Here is a 16,356-nt window from a genome sequence, read left to right as displayed (position 1 = left end):
TGGGTTTTTCCTCTCATGGAATAAATGCAGGAGCCACAAATATTCTAGTAAATGAATGTTAATCATGCACTGGATGGGTTTAGCTTATTTTTTCCTGTGGCTTAGAAACAGCAAATTGCCAGCAAATTCCTCCCTTCCCTTCTGCCTGCTCTTGTGTGTCAGCCCCTTCAACTATCCAGTAGGTTTTGTTAAAAGCTCAGGCCTTTAGATTAGTTTACTTTTATTAAACTGTCCGAAAAATGGCACTGGAGGAAGACAGTCGTATGTGGATACAAGTAAAGCTGCTGTGAAAATAATGAGTAATTATTAGGGATGCTGTAGATTGATTATTTAGGTCATTATTAAGGCTCCTGTAAAAATAATTAGAAATTATGTGTGAGGAGCTGATAGTAAATACTTAGATAGAAAATGGTAGAAACTACAAAATCAGAAAGGGAGGAAAGTAAGTGGTGGGCATTTTATGGCTCTCAAAGTTAAGGTAAGAAAGTGTTTGTAATAGTGTGCAAGGAGCAGAAACAGCCTGAGCAATGACAGAATGAAAGGGGATAAGCCGATAGTGACACAAGAGGGAAGAGATACCAGATCTTCCCATGTGCCTGCCATTCCCAAAAACAGGCAAAAAACTTCAGAAAAACTGATTCTTCACTAAATTTCAGCCAAGCAAATGCCAAAAAGAAAATGCAAAATATATCCAAAATGCATCTCTGATCTGCTGTGCCTCTGGGAGAGAGGAGCAGGCAAGGAGAGGGATTGCTGGGGTGGCACTGAGTGGTAGCAGTAGCACATGCAGGAAAGCTGCTGGTCCCATGGTGCAGACATCAGGTGAGTGAAAGCTCCTGACAGCTCCTGGAGATTGGTAAGGCCAAGACATCAGTAGAATGGCTTCAAACTGAAAGAGAGTAGAAAGAGAGTAGCTAATCTAGAGTTAGATTAGCTGTCCGGAAGAAATTCCTCCCTGTGAGGGAGGTTAGGCCCTGGCACAGGTTACTCAGAGAAGCTGTGGCTGCCCCTAGATCCCTGGCAGTGTCCGAGGCCAGGCTGGACAGTACTTGGAGCAACCTGGGATATTGGAAGGTGTCCCTGCCATGGCAGGGGTGGCATTGGATGATCTTTAATGTCCCTTCCAAGCCAAGCCATTGTGGCATTCTGTGTTTCTATGATTTCAGCGGTATCCAAGAAGAGAAAGATGATGAAGCAAAGCATAGCAGATAACAAGCAATTTACAAGGAAGGTAAAGGAGAATAAAGCACCTCTCAATACCACATGGTACCCAGAAAAAAGGCAGAATCACAGAAAGTGTTCCTGTTAGCCTAGCTCTCAAGACATGGATAAAACTGTGCGCACAGCAGTGAAAAAACACACATTCCTGTTCCAAGTGTTTGGGAAATAGGCTGGCATGCACATGATGCCAGAGTCAGCCTCTTCCTCACCTCAGCTGTCTGTTCAGGGCTCTGCTCCTCTTCTTTTTCCTCTTCCCTGCACTCTACGTGTGCAGCAGCAGCTGCTGCAGGATTTGCCTTTGGTTTGTCACTGTGAGGTAATGGCACACAGTGACACCATCCATCCTGGCTATTGGCAGGCTCTAGCTCCAATTGCTGCTCCCCTCTTTTCCTAGCCCACCCACCCCTTTGGCCTGCCACACCTCTGCAGGGACCCTCACCCAAAACAGGCCAGGTGCCAGGGCTGCCCTGCCATGGCACTGTTTGTCTCTGGGGTGCTGGGAATGTGCAGAGCAAGTGTTGGGGTCCTGCCTGGCAGCAGGACAGCCCTGTCCCTGTGTCCAATAGCTCCATGAGCAACTTGCCTGGTGTTTACCTGTCATCACCTGGTCTTCATGATCTGTTCTGTGGGTGCTACAGATGTGTGGCAACTGCAGGAAGACGGGGGATTCCTTCTGGGTGCTCAAACAGTGTTCCAGTGTGTGAGGAGGGATTATGAGCTGGTAATGAAAATGTCAGTGCTGACCACATTCCCCCACAGGTACAGACCAGGACCTGGAGAACCTGGACCATTTCACTTCCAGGAAATCACCACTCAGCCACCTCTAGTGACCTGAAATGTGTTTTGCAGGAGTGCTCAGAGAAGCGGATGCAGGGAAACATGTTCCCCAGCTCTCCCTTTGTCTACTACTACGATGATGAATGCGATATCAAGAGGAGAGCAAACAGGTTAAAAAGGAAGGTGGCAGGTACAGTGTGTTTTGGGAGATCCCTCCCACCTTTCAGTTCTGTGTTTGTGCTTTTTAGAAACATTGTGGAATTATTTTCATGTGTTGGGAAAAGCTGCATGGATTTGAACAGGTAGCCTGGTGGTAGTAAGAGATTTGTGATTTTACTCACCCATGTCTATCATGGAAATTGACTGTGTCAAAGTCATTCAGTGAGCATTGTCAGATGTTTTAATTCTGAAAAATCTGCTGACATTAAAAATGCCTTGAAATAGCAGGAAGTGGATTAAATCATGATTTGTTAAGATTCTAGTGTGATGACAGGAAAAACCCACAGTGAAAAAATCTGCCAGAGATTAATTTTTGTCTAACTTCATATGTACCTAAGGAGAGCTGTGATGACTCAGGTGCCAGGTTTTAAGGTTTTTAGGTATTGAAATAATGCACTCTGCTTCCAGACCTGCAGGAAGCTGGCCTTCTGCCGGAACAGTCTGAAACACCGTTGCAGGAAGAACAGCCTGAGGTGCACAGCCACAAGAAAAAGAGCAAACTTTGGAAAGAACAACGTGGGAAGAACAGCAAGAACAGTGAACAGCAAAAGAAGATGAAGGTGTCCCGGGCAAAGAAACCCCAAGAGGAGAAGCACAGGAGGGGTGTTGAAATCCGCTGCGAACCGAAGGAGGACTTCCCTCGCGGGTACAAGCAGCAGGTGTGCAAGGGCAGCAGGGTCCGCCACAAGTCCCTTTTCCAGGCATTCTCAGGCAGCAAAGCCATGTGTGTGCAGCAGCCTCTGGAAGGTGCCAAAAGGAAGAAGAAATGGAAAAAGCAGAAAAATGCTAGTCCTGACAGCAGGGACAATCTATTCCTTATAAAACAGCGGAAGAAGAAGTCCAAACAGAAGTCCTGGTGACGGGGAGGTAGGCAGGTACTGGCACTTGCTGGCTCTGGCTCTGCCTTCTCTTTATTCCTGTCGCTCTCTTAGCACATGAATTTGAGTCTGTCCCTGACCCAGCATGCTGGGCACCATCACCCACCCCACCCATCTCCACAGCCACAGGGGACCACTCCATCTCTGTGAGCTGTCCCCAAGGCAAGCAGGACCCAGTGCTCCTGCCTGGGGTGGTCCTGGAATAGGCTGTATGTTTATTTTCTTTGCTTAGGTGTGTGCGGGGCAAGCTGGGTTTGGCAGGGGTTGTTTCTTCACCTGTGAGGTGGGACTGTGCTGTTGGAGCACAGTGCCTTTGGGGCCAATGCCAGGGAGACTTGGGTCAGGAGGGGTTGGGGTGGAAAGTGGGAACACGGGTATAAAGCACATCCCCTCAGCCACTGGTCCTCTCCAGAGCACAGAAGGGCATTTGGCAGTTCCCTCCCCGCTGGAAGGGGCAGCCACGTCTCTGCTTTATGCTCTGGGAAGAAGCAGTCACCCACCTCGCTCTCCAGTGTGGCACCATCGACCCACTGCCCTCGGGGCTCAGCTTTCAGGGCTCCATCCTCCTGGTCCTTACCAGCTGTCAGCAGAGCAGGACTGAGCAGTTGGGCATGGAACAGAGTTTACATCTCACACTAAATCTGTCCTTGTTCCTTTTGATGTGGAAGCTGTTTCTGGAGAAAAAAGAGCAGAGTATGAAGAACATACTTGGTTCCAGTCACACTGTGCTAAAATTTAATTTTTTTTAATACAGTTATTTTTGTACACTGGAATTCAGCATGTTGTTTTAAGGTTTGTAAGAATAAAATGCTTTATCAAAGGACTAACACAAATAAAACTTCACATGAGAAATATGAAAAAAATGGGTTTGTTCCTCATTTCCTTGCATTCCAAACATAATTGAAAACAGTGTCATGTTCTCTTTCCTGAGCTGCAAGTACATCACCTCTGGCAAGAGTAAAGGAAAAAAAGTAAGGTATTTATACTTTACTGTTTTGAAAAGGAAATTATCTATACCCTGCTGCTCTCTACTGTACCACTTCTTAGAGAGCAGCTGATGGTAACAGGACAGGGTCACTGAGGTGCAAGTCCTCTCCTCATGCAGCAGTCCTGTGTTAAAATTAGAGACTATTTGTACCCTGCAAGGGTATCTGGAAAGGGAAATGGGCACCCAAGAAAAAATGGAGGACTCTCATTTTGCCACTGTTATCCCATGCCAGTAGTCCCTAAATTCATTGGGTTTCTGTTTGGCAAACTCAACAGTGAGAACACAGGTGTTCTGGTGACCATGTCATCCTGTTTCAAAGGTATTTGAGGTAGAGATACGCTTGCATAGCATTTGGAAACCTAATGCCCAGCTTTGCTTCAGTATGTCCAACAAAAAATAAGTTTTGCTTAACTTCATTTCTTGCTTTATTGAAAAATTCCCGATGATACTGAAAAGAAAATCAGTTCTAGACCTACTGAAAAATGTTAATTCCTTCTGTGAAAAGACTTGCTTTTAACATGGAGACCGCTCTTTTCCTAGATGCTGTGTTGTACATCCCTTTTTGGTTTTGAATTCCATGTTTCATTTGAGCAAAAGCCACCACTGGCCTTTAGCCAAACCAGCACAAACCTGGCAGACAGGGAGGAGGGTGGTTTTCAGTGATTGTTTTGGTCATCTGGCCAGCTAAGTTGTCTGGAGGTGAGTGCATTTCCTGCACCTAAGAGAGGTGCCTTTACATCATCCATGTGCAGTGCCAGAGGGTGGAGCAAGTCAGAGTTCTTCCTAACTCTTCCCCTGAGGACCAGGTCCAGGGCTAGCATGGCAAGTCAGAAAGCCAGGAAACCCAACCTCTTTCTCTGATGTTCAGTGGCTTCAGACAAGACTATTTCACCCTGGACACTGCAGAGGAGTTGTTCAAACCCTGTTGTGCGCAGGTGGGCAGACCCTGCCTGGCCTTGGGAAGGTCATGGCAGGGAGTTTAGGCAAAGTGGCTTACACAGGTGCTTGGGTAAGACCCACAGAAGCCTGGCTGCCGATTGTGGCTCCTGCCTTTTACTGGCAGCAGCTGCTGACAGCACCAGACAATGTGTTTGTGGTGGACCTGCCTCTGGATGTCACTCCGAATCCTGCAGGTACCCAGCCCTGCGGAGCCTTTGCTCTGGTAGATGTCTGCTGCTTGTGATTACAGGACAGAGAGTAAAAGATGGACGAAGCATGTTTTTCAGGACCATGGGAAGGGAAAACATTGAGGCAGTGACCCTTGGAAGCAGACAGGAGCTGGGTGAGGGAATATCCTCCAGCCACAGGCCAGGACCTGGCAGGCGGGTGGCAGCATTGCCACTGTGGGAAAAGAAACAAGATCCTGCAGCAGCACATCCAACCTGGGGCATGAACCACGGGCATGTTTGGGTCCTGGCAGGTAACAACATCAGCTCCAGCACTGACCAGTGTCAGGCTTTGCAGAAATCTGCACCCACCAGGGCTTTCAGGGGAGAACTGGCAAGTCTGGATAATGCCACCAGTGAGGAAGGAGGGACATAGACAAGGCTGGCTTGTTGCTGGAAAGCACCTGGGTAAATCAGGTGCAACAGAAACTGGTGCCTGCGGCTCTGTCTGGCACCACTTGGAACAAAGCGGGTTGTGTCTGGCACCAGCTGTCACCAGTAACCAGTGCCACCCAGCACTCCCTGTAAGGCTTCTGTCAGGCAGCTGATGGATCTTAGGGAGTTCAGCATGAGAATAAAGCAGCAGGAGATTACATTCAGTGAGGAGAGGACAAGGAAAATGGCAAAAAGGGGTGGATTTTCCAGCACCATCAATATCAGCACGTCAGGTGCTGTGAAAGGGCAGTGCTGTGTTAGTAATCCTGCACCAGGCCTGGCAACTGGGGGACTGAGCTGCTTCCATCGAGCTCTGCTTTATCCTATTAAACCACAATGTACTTCAGCCTGTCACTCCTCCCGCCTGCTTTCCCCCCTCCTTTAAAGAACTGTCAGTCCTTACTCCAGAGATGCCTGGGACTGAAAAACATGCTCATCCCAGGAGAGGATGGTGTCTCGAGGTCACAGTTGATGTGCACTGGTGAGGCAGCATGAGGAAACCTACATTGCGTGAATAAATAAAGGACCGCAGCTCAGACCCAGCACTGCAGAGGAGACAAGATGGATGGATCAGCAGGTCAGAGTCTTGTTGGGTAATGGGGGCAGGTGTCCCAGGAGTGAAGAGGGGAGAAGGGAGTATTGGGTCCATCATTTGTTGCAGCCACTACACAGAGAGGTTGAGGAAGGAAGGAGTGCTGTGATTTGAGGTGTCTGTGTCCATGGCACACCTGTGGGAGGGAACTGGATGTGTCTTTGTGACATTGCACAGGTCTCTCTCCTCCTTGAAGTGTTCCTTTCCCTGAAGTCCGTCTCAAAATATCAATCTCTCCAACTGTTGTACAATCTGCAGGGACCATCACTTAACTATGTGTGTACAGGGCCATGCCATACCTAACACCAGCAGTCCACAGTGACCACACAGACCCATGTGCCTCAGGGTGGCCCCAGTCTCACTGGCAGACCTTGTTTCACCCCACATGTCACTGAGCAGCTACTCAAGGGCACCAAGCAAACCTGAGGTTCAGTTCACCCGAGTAGGTGGACACTGACAAATGAGCACCCAGCAAGGATGGGCACTCCCATGCTGCACCTTCTAGATGGGACTGTGGGTGACAGTGGCAGACCAGGGTCAGTGACAACCAACCGTGGCACCACGTGGCACAGCAGCCAGTAATTGCACTTTTTTTGCATTGCAAAATGATTATTAGTACCTCAGTTCATTATTAGAGCAAATTTAATTTTTCAATGTAAAGGAGCCAGTTGTATTTATAAAGGAAACAGTGTTGATACAGCTGGAAAAAATTAATTCATGACAAATGTAAGGAAAATTAATAGTCTTTAACCAGGGCAATATTTGACTGTGTCTAATTGTGCTTTGCAGGGTTTGAAAAGTCCTGGCAGAAATTCTTGCAGAGGCATCTTGCACTTCTGATGAAACTGCATTTAAACATTGGGGTTTTTTTTAATTAACCTTGTGCCAGTCTGGTCAAATCATAGAAAAACTGTTGTGGAAACCTGGTGTATTTGTGCACTGGCAGGGCCATTGTGTGCATTTGGGAAGGTCTTGTCTAATCCAAATCCATTCAGGCAGAAAACAAGGAAGAGGGAGCAGAGACAACGCCATGGGCAGAGCGGCCGCCGGGAGCCGCCAGGCAGGAGATGCTCACGCTGACCACGGCCCATGGGGCCTGCAGGCAGGAGTGGCCACACCCAGAAGAGGAAGGTTTAGCAGGCACCAAGGGATTTGGGATGGGGGAAATTTCACAGAGACACATTCTCCTTTATTGACTGGCAAGAACACACAGTTGCAGGTAACGTTTGGAATGATGGGCTGATTGCATGTGGCCAGAGCAGGTCCAGCAGAAGAGGAACAAGCCCAGCCGAGGCTTCAGTGCCTGGTCAGGTTCGGGTCAGAGCTCCAGGGGGCTGTGCCTGCTGGGCTCTCCAGAGGGTTCCACATCCCAGTTGTGCCCCAACCCCGCTACAGCACCAGCCGTCTCCTTTATGTGGGCAGACTGCAGCTCTTCCAGTGGACAGCAGCGGGAGAGCTGCATCCTTCATGTGATGAAATCCGAGGTGCAAACAGCCCCAGGTGGGGCAGAGCCTTGTGAACACTGTCACGTCTGAGCAGAGGTCTCCTAAGCAGCTGGTTCCAGCACCTACACTCTGCTGTCGCGGTGGCTGCTTTGGGAAGGCAAACCAGAAGGTCCCGGTTTATGAAAGCACTGGGGGCAGGACGGCCCCCGCTGTTCTTCTTGAGGGGTGCAGGTGTTGCAAAGGGGACATCTGACCCTGCAATGTCCTCCCCCTTCAGCCCTGCGGACAGTCCCAGCCTCTCGCCCTCCCACCGCACTCGGCTCTCCTCAGGACAGCTTGGAAACGCACCATCCCCTCAACTCAGCTGCCAACTTGAAGCCAATTTGCATTGGATAATTATTTTCAATTAAGTGATAACAATCGTGTTCTGAACAGAAATAATCTTGTCCAAAGGCCAAACAGTTTATCCCGTCTCGGAGATGAGGCTGCCGCTTTGCGCGCGCCCATCGGCGCCAGCGCCGTTATCGGCCCCGCGGTGCCGGGGCTTCGGCTGGCCGCCAGGGACGGCTGCGTGCGGCCGCTCCTGCTGGGACCCCGCTGGCTGCACCCCCGGGCCCCCGCAGCCTTCTGCCTCCCCGCCAGCGGACGCGTCTCTGCACATGCTCCCCTGAGGAGCCAGGAGGTTTTGCCACGCCTGTGGCGTTATCCCGGTGTCTGGATGGAAACGAGCCGCTTTCACACGCAGACCTCACCCCAACACCTCTCTCCTCCTCCGACAGTCCCACACAGAGTGGGCACGCACTCTGCACAGCAAGGGGCAGCCACCACAGCTGGAATTGGCCTCGGCTCCTGCCAGCCACCCCAAGAGGAGACTCGAGGGTACTGCCCAGCAGGCTGACACCTCTGCTCAGCATCCTCCCTGGCGAGGAAACCGGTCTCCGGAGGAGCTGCCCCGGTGTCCGCAGACATCCCTCGGCTCTGGCTGTTCTGTGACAGTGTCCGTCAGTGCTGGCTGTTCTGTGTGGGCCAGTGTTCCTTGCTCTCCAAAGTAGTACCAGCCTCATGTACAGCCAGGGCTGGTGACAGTCCCTGCAGAGTTGTGCCTGTCAGCTGTCAATCTCTAACTCTGCTGTCACTGGAAGGAACAAGTGGGGCTGCTACTGCCAAAGCACAGCATCAGCCAGACCCTTTCCTGCCCTAGAGGGAGAAAAGGACCACCTCAACCAAGGCACCTGCCAATCTGACGGGAACCACATTGGCTTGGCACTGGAATTGGGAGGCTCTGGCCAGCTCCAACACAAGAAGGAGGAACAACGGTGGAGGCAGCTGCCGTCCTTAGAGGCTCCAGCCCAGCTGCACCAGGATCTGTGCAGGGCCTGGAGCAGAACCCAGGACTCTACCATGGCCCATCCCGGGTGGCTGCCCCATGGCCTCGCACCCCTCATCCCTCCACAGCCGGTGCAAGGCAGAGCTGGCACTGGTGGCTGCGGCTCAGAGCCTGCTGGGGGCCAGCGCAGGCCGGCAGTGGGGGTGGCTGGACTCATGCGGATCTCTGTACTGCACTTTCCTGGAAGGAAGTTGGGGTGGGGGATTGTAGGGCCTTTTCAATCTGCCAAAGCCCAGTCAGTTGGGAAGATTGGAGCTCCAGCAAGTGAAAAATAGCAAATCCAATATCTTTTTAGTGGTGTTTTTATATTCAAATTAGACATAATCTCCATGAATAAAATTACTGTTCCCAAAGGGATCATGCCCAATTTAAATGTATAAAATGTCATTAAAAGGGCGCTGGCTTGCTATTAAAATTTAACTCCAGCAAACCCCCAATGTCATTTGTATTATAGTTTTACAATTAAGCCAGAGATGTTGGAAATAATAGTTTTGATGTACAATCTGGTACCATACAGTAGGAGCACATTGTTCCTCAGAAGCTGCAGCCGGACCTATCGCTGGCAACACGGCCACCAGCCGTGGCTCCTGGGGACAGGGCACAGCCGTGGCGCTGCTGAGTGGCAGCCGGCTGGGAACAGGTCCGTGCCCTCCTTCCCACTCACAGAGCCACCTGAGAGAGACAGCTGCAGAGGAGATGTGGGCCTGCTGGAAGGACCCACACATCGGTCTGTAACCTCCTCTGTTTTGGGACCATGCCAGGCAAGGGATGTGGATCCCTTTCCCCTTTCCCGGCTCTGCTCTGGGTTTTCCCCAGCTCTGCCACACCAGTGCTGTGTGCCGTGGCTTCCTTCTGTGGGGAGCTCAGCACTGTTCACAAGGGCATGTCATCCCCACAGGGACCATCCTGAGGGCTGGTGGAGCTCCAGAAGTAGCTGGGAGCAGCAGCAGGAGGAAGGAATGCAGCAGAAAAATGTCTCCTTGGGGCCATGATTCCCTGTGCCAGGTAGTTACTTCATCTTTAACCCAGCACCAGTGTAGCTGGTGGGAGCTGCTGGCTGTTTTCCACACGGCAGGGGAGGGAGATCAGGGAGATCAGATTTACTGGGTGTTCTGATCACAGCTTGTGAGCTTTCAGACATGCTGGATGTCCCTCAGTCATCAAGAGACCTGACAAAGTCTGTCCCCACTCTCCCTGAGGGCTGGAGACTCTGCTGATCCCTCACTGTCGTGTGCCACAGTCCCAGGGCAGAACGGGGTGATCCTAGGAGGTGACAGCCACCAGAGGAATGGCTTGGCCTGTCTGCTCCAAACCCTCATGGTTCTGCCCCAAACACTGGTGGTCCTGCTCCCCTCCTCTAGACATGCTTCAGCTTTTACGGTTGAGACGATGCGAGCAAAATTTCCTAAAAGGTTTGAGAACACAGAGCCCCAGTGAAGGCTGGCAGGAGCTGACTCTTTGGTCACAGAGTCTGGAGCCTGCACTGACTATGGACAGCTGAAACTGGGCCTCTTCGGCTGGGATCTGCAGGGGAAAAAGAAATCTGAGTGACCTCCCTGGACTTTGCCCAGCTGGTACTGGCAGTCATCCTGCATGCACATGGTCCCCCCGGAGAAGAGCTGCTGCCTGGTCCCATGACCCCCAGACCTGGCACCAAGCACCCCCTGGAGCCAAAACAAAAACCTACTCCCTGGGAAGGGGTGGCTCAGGAAGAATCTATAATAATGTACCAAATAATTACTGCGCATTAAAGGGTATAATGCATATTCAAACATGCATTTAGCTTTCAGAGCAAGCAGGTGGGTGAATACGCATGTTATAAAATACACTTATTTAACTAATGTGCAATTAATGGGGCAAAACAGTCAAAACTATTTATTACTTCTGGGAACAGAACACCTTTCCAAGCATTTTAATTACTGCAGCATTATTTTGAAAACAAAGATCCCATTCAGTCTTTCACATTCTCTCTCTTTTTCCCTAAAGAACAGAAAAGCTGTGTTAAAACCTATCACTCCTGTGTGTAGAAGGGAAATGCTGAGCAAAAAAGCATGCAGAACTCAGGGAAGGTTGTGATGGAACAAACTACTGCAGCAGGGGAGAAGTAAATAACCCTAGAAAATAGATCTTACATATGCAATATCTATTGTATTATATTATATATATATTATACAGAATTTGCAAAAACCAATCCAGCTTCTAGACCCACTCTGGCAAGCTGGAGGTGCACCCTGAGGGATGTGCAGTGGAGAGCAGCACCATGGGGAGCAGTGTCACAAGGACTCTGCCCAGCACTGGCACAGGGACACAGCGAGTGTGGCACTGACAAAACTTGCCCTCCTGGCCAGGCTGTTGGCCACCCCCCCGGCAGTAAGAGGTCCCAGGCACATGCCTTTGGTGGCTTCTGTGGGGGCACCACAGCATCATCCCCTGCCAGCCTCTTCTCCTGTCGCCCATGTGTCCTTGTCCCAGGTCCTTCCTGGAGCTGCAGGAGCACACCCATCAGCCTGCAGAATGGGGAGCACTCATCCAGGACGTGCAGGCCAGCCACCCCACGGCTGCAGATGGGCAGTCTTCCCCGTGTCCCCATGTCTGTGAGGGTGAAGGAGTTCCCCAGCACCACAGTGTTCTTCCATTACTTGTTACATGGAGAGGCTGCTGGAGCAAACAAGGAAAAAGCTTCTCCTCTGCATGACTGAGCTGCACAGGCCAAACCAAAGGGTGTGCCCTGGGCAATTCTTACCTGGATTTCCATGTTGAAGCACAATTAGCCATGTAATAAACTTCATGTTGTCACTCCTGGACCCTTTCTGGACACAACCCCACAGCCATGAGCACCCTGGGGACCCATATCCCACTGGAGACAGTGGGGAGCATCCCACGCCGTGCTGTTCTGCCCCTCACTGCTCTTCCCTTCTGCAGAGGGACACAAGGCCCAACCAGCTCACTGACACCCGCAGCAGGGCCAGCAGCATCTGAAGCCCAGGTAGGGCAGCCACAGGGCACGGCCTGTATTTCCCCAGGGTTCTCCTTGTGTGCAGAGCTGCTCCAAACTGCCTCTGCCTGCACCCAGAGACCCAAATCCACTCGGTCACCCCAGAGGTCCCTGCTCACACTGCGCCGCCCCGAGCACCTTCTGCACATCCCACCCACAAAGAGAGCTTGGCTTCCACCAACAGGGAAAAGCAGCCACTTAATTAAATACATTTCTTTTCATTTTCAAGGAGCTTTCTAAATTTATGCTAATAGCTGAGTGCTTCTGAGTCATAGGCTGACAACACACTGGGTCATATTTTGCATTAAAATACGTGAATCCAAAATGGAAATATTGGCAGATTTGGCATCCAGCAGTCCAATGGGGAAATGCCCTACCCGAGTACTTCCAACAGTATATTGCATCTAGAGCAGGTCAGAGTGTGGGCCTGGCTGCTCACACAGCCCATGACCACATGGAGAAGGTCCCTTTTAATTTTTAAAAGAAAAGCAGTTTAATCATTGTGAGGAACTATACCTTCAGGGTATCATTTCAAAAATACAGGCAGAGATTAGGAGGGATTTGTGAGATTGTGTTTATTCCCAATTTAAGTGCTTTCCATAAATTAATTATAAAAGCAAGCCCAAACCAGTCAGAAGTACACTGGGAAATTCTCAGAGTGCTAGTCATTTTCATGCACTAATATTCATGCCATCTGCCTGCCTTTTTTCTGCATTTTGTCTAAATACTCTGTGGTTATCCTCGTCCTGCTTTCCTCTGGTGCGCCTTGTCCCTCTCCCCCTTGCCCTGCCGCAGGTACTGCCCCAAGCACACTGCTAGGCTTTCACTGAGAGCATTAAAAAGAGGAAGTTGTGTTTTGGCAATTGGGTTTATTCCCATTTATAGGATTCACCAGTTGTCCCGGACAAGCTCTCATCCCACAGGCTGCATGGGGCAATAAGTTTGATATATGGCCACTGTGAATTCACTCCAGGCAGAGCTTTGAGCCTTCTTTTAAAGGCCTCTTTTAGGAGAGCATTAAAATATCACTCCTTAAAATAGCATCATTTCAGTTGCTCCCAGATACAAAATCCCAGCTATCCCTTATGGAGCATTAAAGAAACCAGTGTGGTTGAAATCCCTAATGGGAACAATATGTTTTTCCTGCCTACAGGAAACCTCTGCAACTGCTTTAAATGTAACCTTGTGGCAACAGTCTGACAGCCCAAGCACTCTCCTGCCCTGTAGTGAAGGTGGGATTTCACCTGGCTGGTGGAATGCTGAGCATGTCAGGGCCTGAGGTGGCAGCAAGGCACACGGGGACGTGGGCACAGAGGGGCACGGGCGGAGCAGGGACACAGGGTCCAGCAGGGGCAGGGGAGCACAGGCACACTGGGGATGTGGGCACAGTAAGGGCGACAGGGGACACAGGTGCAGCAAGGACACAGGGATGTGGGCACAGCAAGGCAAGTGGGAGCAGCACCAAGAAGGATGCTCCAAGGAGGACAGGGTGGGAAAAGCCTCTGTGGTTTCGGGCCCCAGCCGGGTGGGCAGCGTCCCTCACGTGCTGCTCTGGTCCCTCTGCCCGAGGAACTGGTGGGGGTGGCAGGATTACACCAGCCCTGCCAATGCAGGCCCTGTGGCACAGCAGTGGGGCCAGCCGGGCACTGGGGGCTCTCCCAGCCTCATGGGGAAGAACGATAGTCCGCCAGCGATTCATCTCACGCCAGGACAGTGGGTGATGGTGAGGCAGTGATAAGGCTGATGAGTGAGGTCCCACACTGCTGGGGATGCACTGTGGTGCTGCCAGGCTGGCTGGTTCCAGCTCAGAGTGGCCCCTTCCTGCCAAAGATTGCTGGTTTTGTCAGGAATAAACCCAGGCAGCGGCCATACACCCTTGCCCAGCCAGCACTCCTGGCATCCCTCTCACAGTGCCAGGAACCCCATCTGGGAGCAGGTAGGGAGGAGGGACACAGACACCCCTGCTTGGGTGGTGGAGAAAGGTGCTGGAGGGAGCAGCAGCACATCCCGCCCCTGCCCTGTGGCATGAGAGGATGGCTGAAGGGCGCTGGGGGGGAACACCAGCATGGACCCACTCGCTGGGGTGAGGGGCACATGGAGCCACTGGCACGGCCCTGCTGGTCCCCAGCTCCCCCTCCCCAGCACCACTGCTCGCACACAGCTTTGTCCCTGGGAACCCACAGCACATTCTGGAATGGGAGTGCAGTCCTGCCCCCAAGCAGATTACCGATTAACCGGGTGGATCCCAGCAAACAGGCTCTGGGAAGGGGACGACAGACTGTGGGCATGAGTCCGGCCGGATTTGGTCCCATCACCAGTCCTGAGGGCTTCTCCCATCCAGTCTGCATAGATCCCCAGGAAATCAGCCTCCATCACTGCACACCCTAGAGAGCCACAGCTCCTCCTCAAAACCCGGGGTGGGTGGGACAGGGTGCGATAGCATGGGTTAAAGTGGGATGGGATGGGATGGGATGGGATGGGATGGGATGGGATGGGATGGATGGGATGGGATGGCTGGGCAGAGATCAAACCATTCTCTGGCCTTTTGCAAGGGGCTGTCACACCTCCACACTCCCATATCCTCTGGAGAGCTGCCATCTCTGCCTGGGGTGGCTGGTGTTGCCCTTCATAGAGGGAAAGCTGGTGGTTTTTTCTGTCCCACCCTGACATCAGTCAAACTCCAGCTGTACCAGAGAGGGTGGCATTCCCAACTCTGCCGGTGTCCTTCCCACTTGGCAGCAAGAGGGGGGAAAGGGAGTGTAGGGGTGTGGCAGCCACACCTGGGTGGTGGAGAGGTGTGGGAGGGTAATGGGTGTCCCATTACCCATTCCTCTCCCTCCCTTCCAGCTCTCTTTGAAAGAATTTCAGTTTCTCGGAGCTGGAACGGTCAGGTCTGCCTGGAACAAATCACAAGGTGCAAATGGAATTAGGCATTTACATATGTGTGTGGGTTTTATCCAGAAAACACCAAAAAGGGAAACAAGGGGTAGTTGTCCAGAGCCAGGGGGACCCTGTGGCTCTGCTGCCAAGGGCCCCTGAGAGATGCAGTGCAGGAGCACAGAACCATGACCTCACCTTCAGAGGGACTGAAGGGCTGGGGGCTGAAGCCACGGTGAAGGAGATGGTTTACAGGTGCTTTTAAGTGATAAAATCATGCTGTGGCCAGAATTGCACACTTTGTTTTGTACATAAACCCTCTCTGGGGGTCTCCATCTCCCTTGTGCCACTGGGGGCACTGGCCCACAGCTTGGAGGTTGCTGAAGTGTCTGAGGGAGTGACTCCACCACATCCACTGGGACTGGGAAGCAGGAATTGGAAAACCCCAGCAGGACGAGCCTGGAGGTGTCACACTGGAGAGCAGGTACTCCCGACACTAATCCCTACCTGATCAGGGAGGGAGATAAGGTGTCGGCTCGGATGATACCCAGCTCAGCAGCATAAAATAAACTTTCAAGCAATTATTAAAAAATAAAACCAATTCTGCTGGCATAATCTGACAGCCTGCTGATGGTACATCATGATAAAGGGAAATCCCATCCAGAGCAGCAGAACAAATCCCACATGGAGCAATATTCTGGTATATATACTTCCAACTCCATGTTCCCTCTGCCCACAAATGTGTTGTCTTTACCTGTCTGTCTCTGTGCTCATTCCAAGAGGCAACATGGGTGTGTTAACTATGGAGTTCCCTTGGGTTCCCTGCCCTGTACCTGCAGTCACAGAACGTGTACGAATCAGGTCTCCAGACAATTTAAATCTGGGTTAATTAATGAGCAGATTCTGTTCAGCATAGTGAGAGGCAGCAGTTGACCCATCTGTAGCCTCTGGGACACCCCAAAGCTGCCACCAGAGGCTGTGTGGGGGAATTCATGCCAAAACAGCACCCGACGTGTGTACACACTCATATATGCAGGTGTGTACTTACGCACACAGGTGTGTGTGTGTGTGTAAGAGTGCGTGCACGGGTGTGTGTGCATGCATGCGGATAGCACAGCACTGAATCCATTAGGCTGGAAAAGAACTCTGACACCACTGATCCTCACCCTGTCCTCAGCCCGGAGCACCGAGTGCCACCTCCAGCCCTTCCTCGGACACCTCCAGGGATGGGCACTCCAAACCTCCCCGGGCAGCCCCTGCCAAGGCCTGAGCACCCTTTCCATGGGGAAATTCCTGCTGCTGTCCACCCTGAGCCTGCCCTGGCCCAGCCTGAGGCCGTTCCCTCTCCTCCTGTCCCTGTTCCCTGCCAGCAGAGC

The 16,356-nt window shown here is 51.6% G+C and overlaps 1 protein-coding gene across 7 annotated transcripts in view; it reads left to right on the top strand.

Annotated features, from left to right (window-relative positions):
• ZCCHC7 (zinc finger CCHC-type containing 7) overlaps nucleotides 1-3,868 on the top strand; it is an 86,736-nt gene extending 82,868 nt beyond the window's left edge. For all 7 annotated transcript variants that reach the window (XM_042023120.1, XM_042023122.1, XM_042023121.1 and 4 more), the window contains 2 exons: nucleotides 2,071-2,188; nucleotides 2,626-3,868. In XM_042023120.1, coding sequence (XP_041879054.1) covers nucleotides 2,071-2,188; nucleotides 2,626-3,077 — 570 coding nt within the window. In that variant the 3' untranslated portion in view covers nucleotides 3,078-3,868. The remainder of the gene's footprint in view (nucleotides 1-2,070; nucleotides 2,189-2,625) is intronic.
• Nucleotides 3,869-16,356: the final 12,488 nt, after the last annotated feature.

This window comes from Corvus kubaryi, unplaced genomic scaffold, assembly GCF_017639235.1.
Source record: "Corvus kubaryi isolate FWS band 111438036 unplaced genomic scaffold, C.kubaryi_AGA036_p1.0 37236, whole genome shotgun sequence".
Taxonomy (NCBI): domain Eukaryota; kingdom Metazoa; phylum Chordata; class Aves; order Passeriformes; family Corvidae; genus Corvus; species Corvus kubaryi.
Note: the sequence above shows the minus strand (reverse complement) of the source record. Positions and strands in the feature narration are given on the sequence as shown.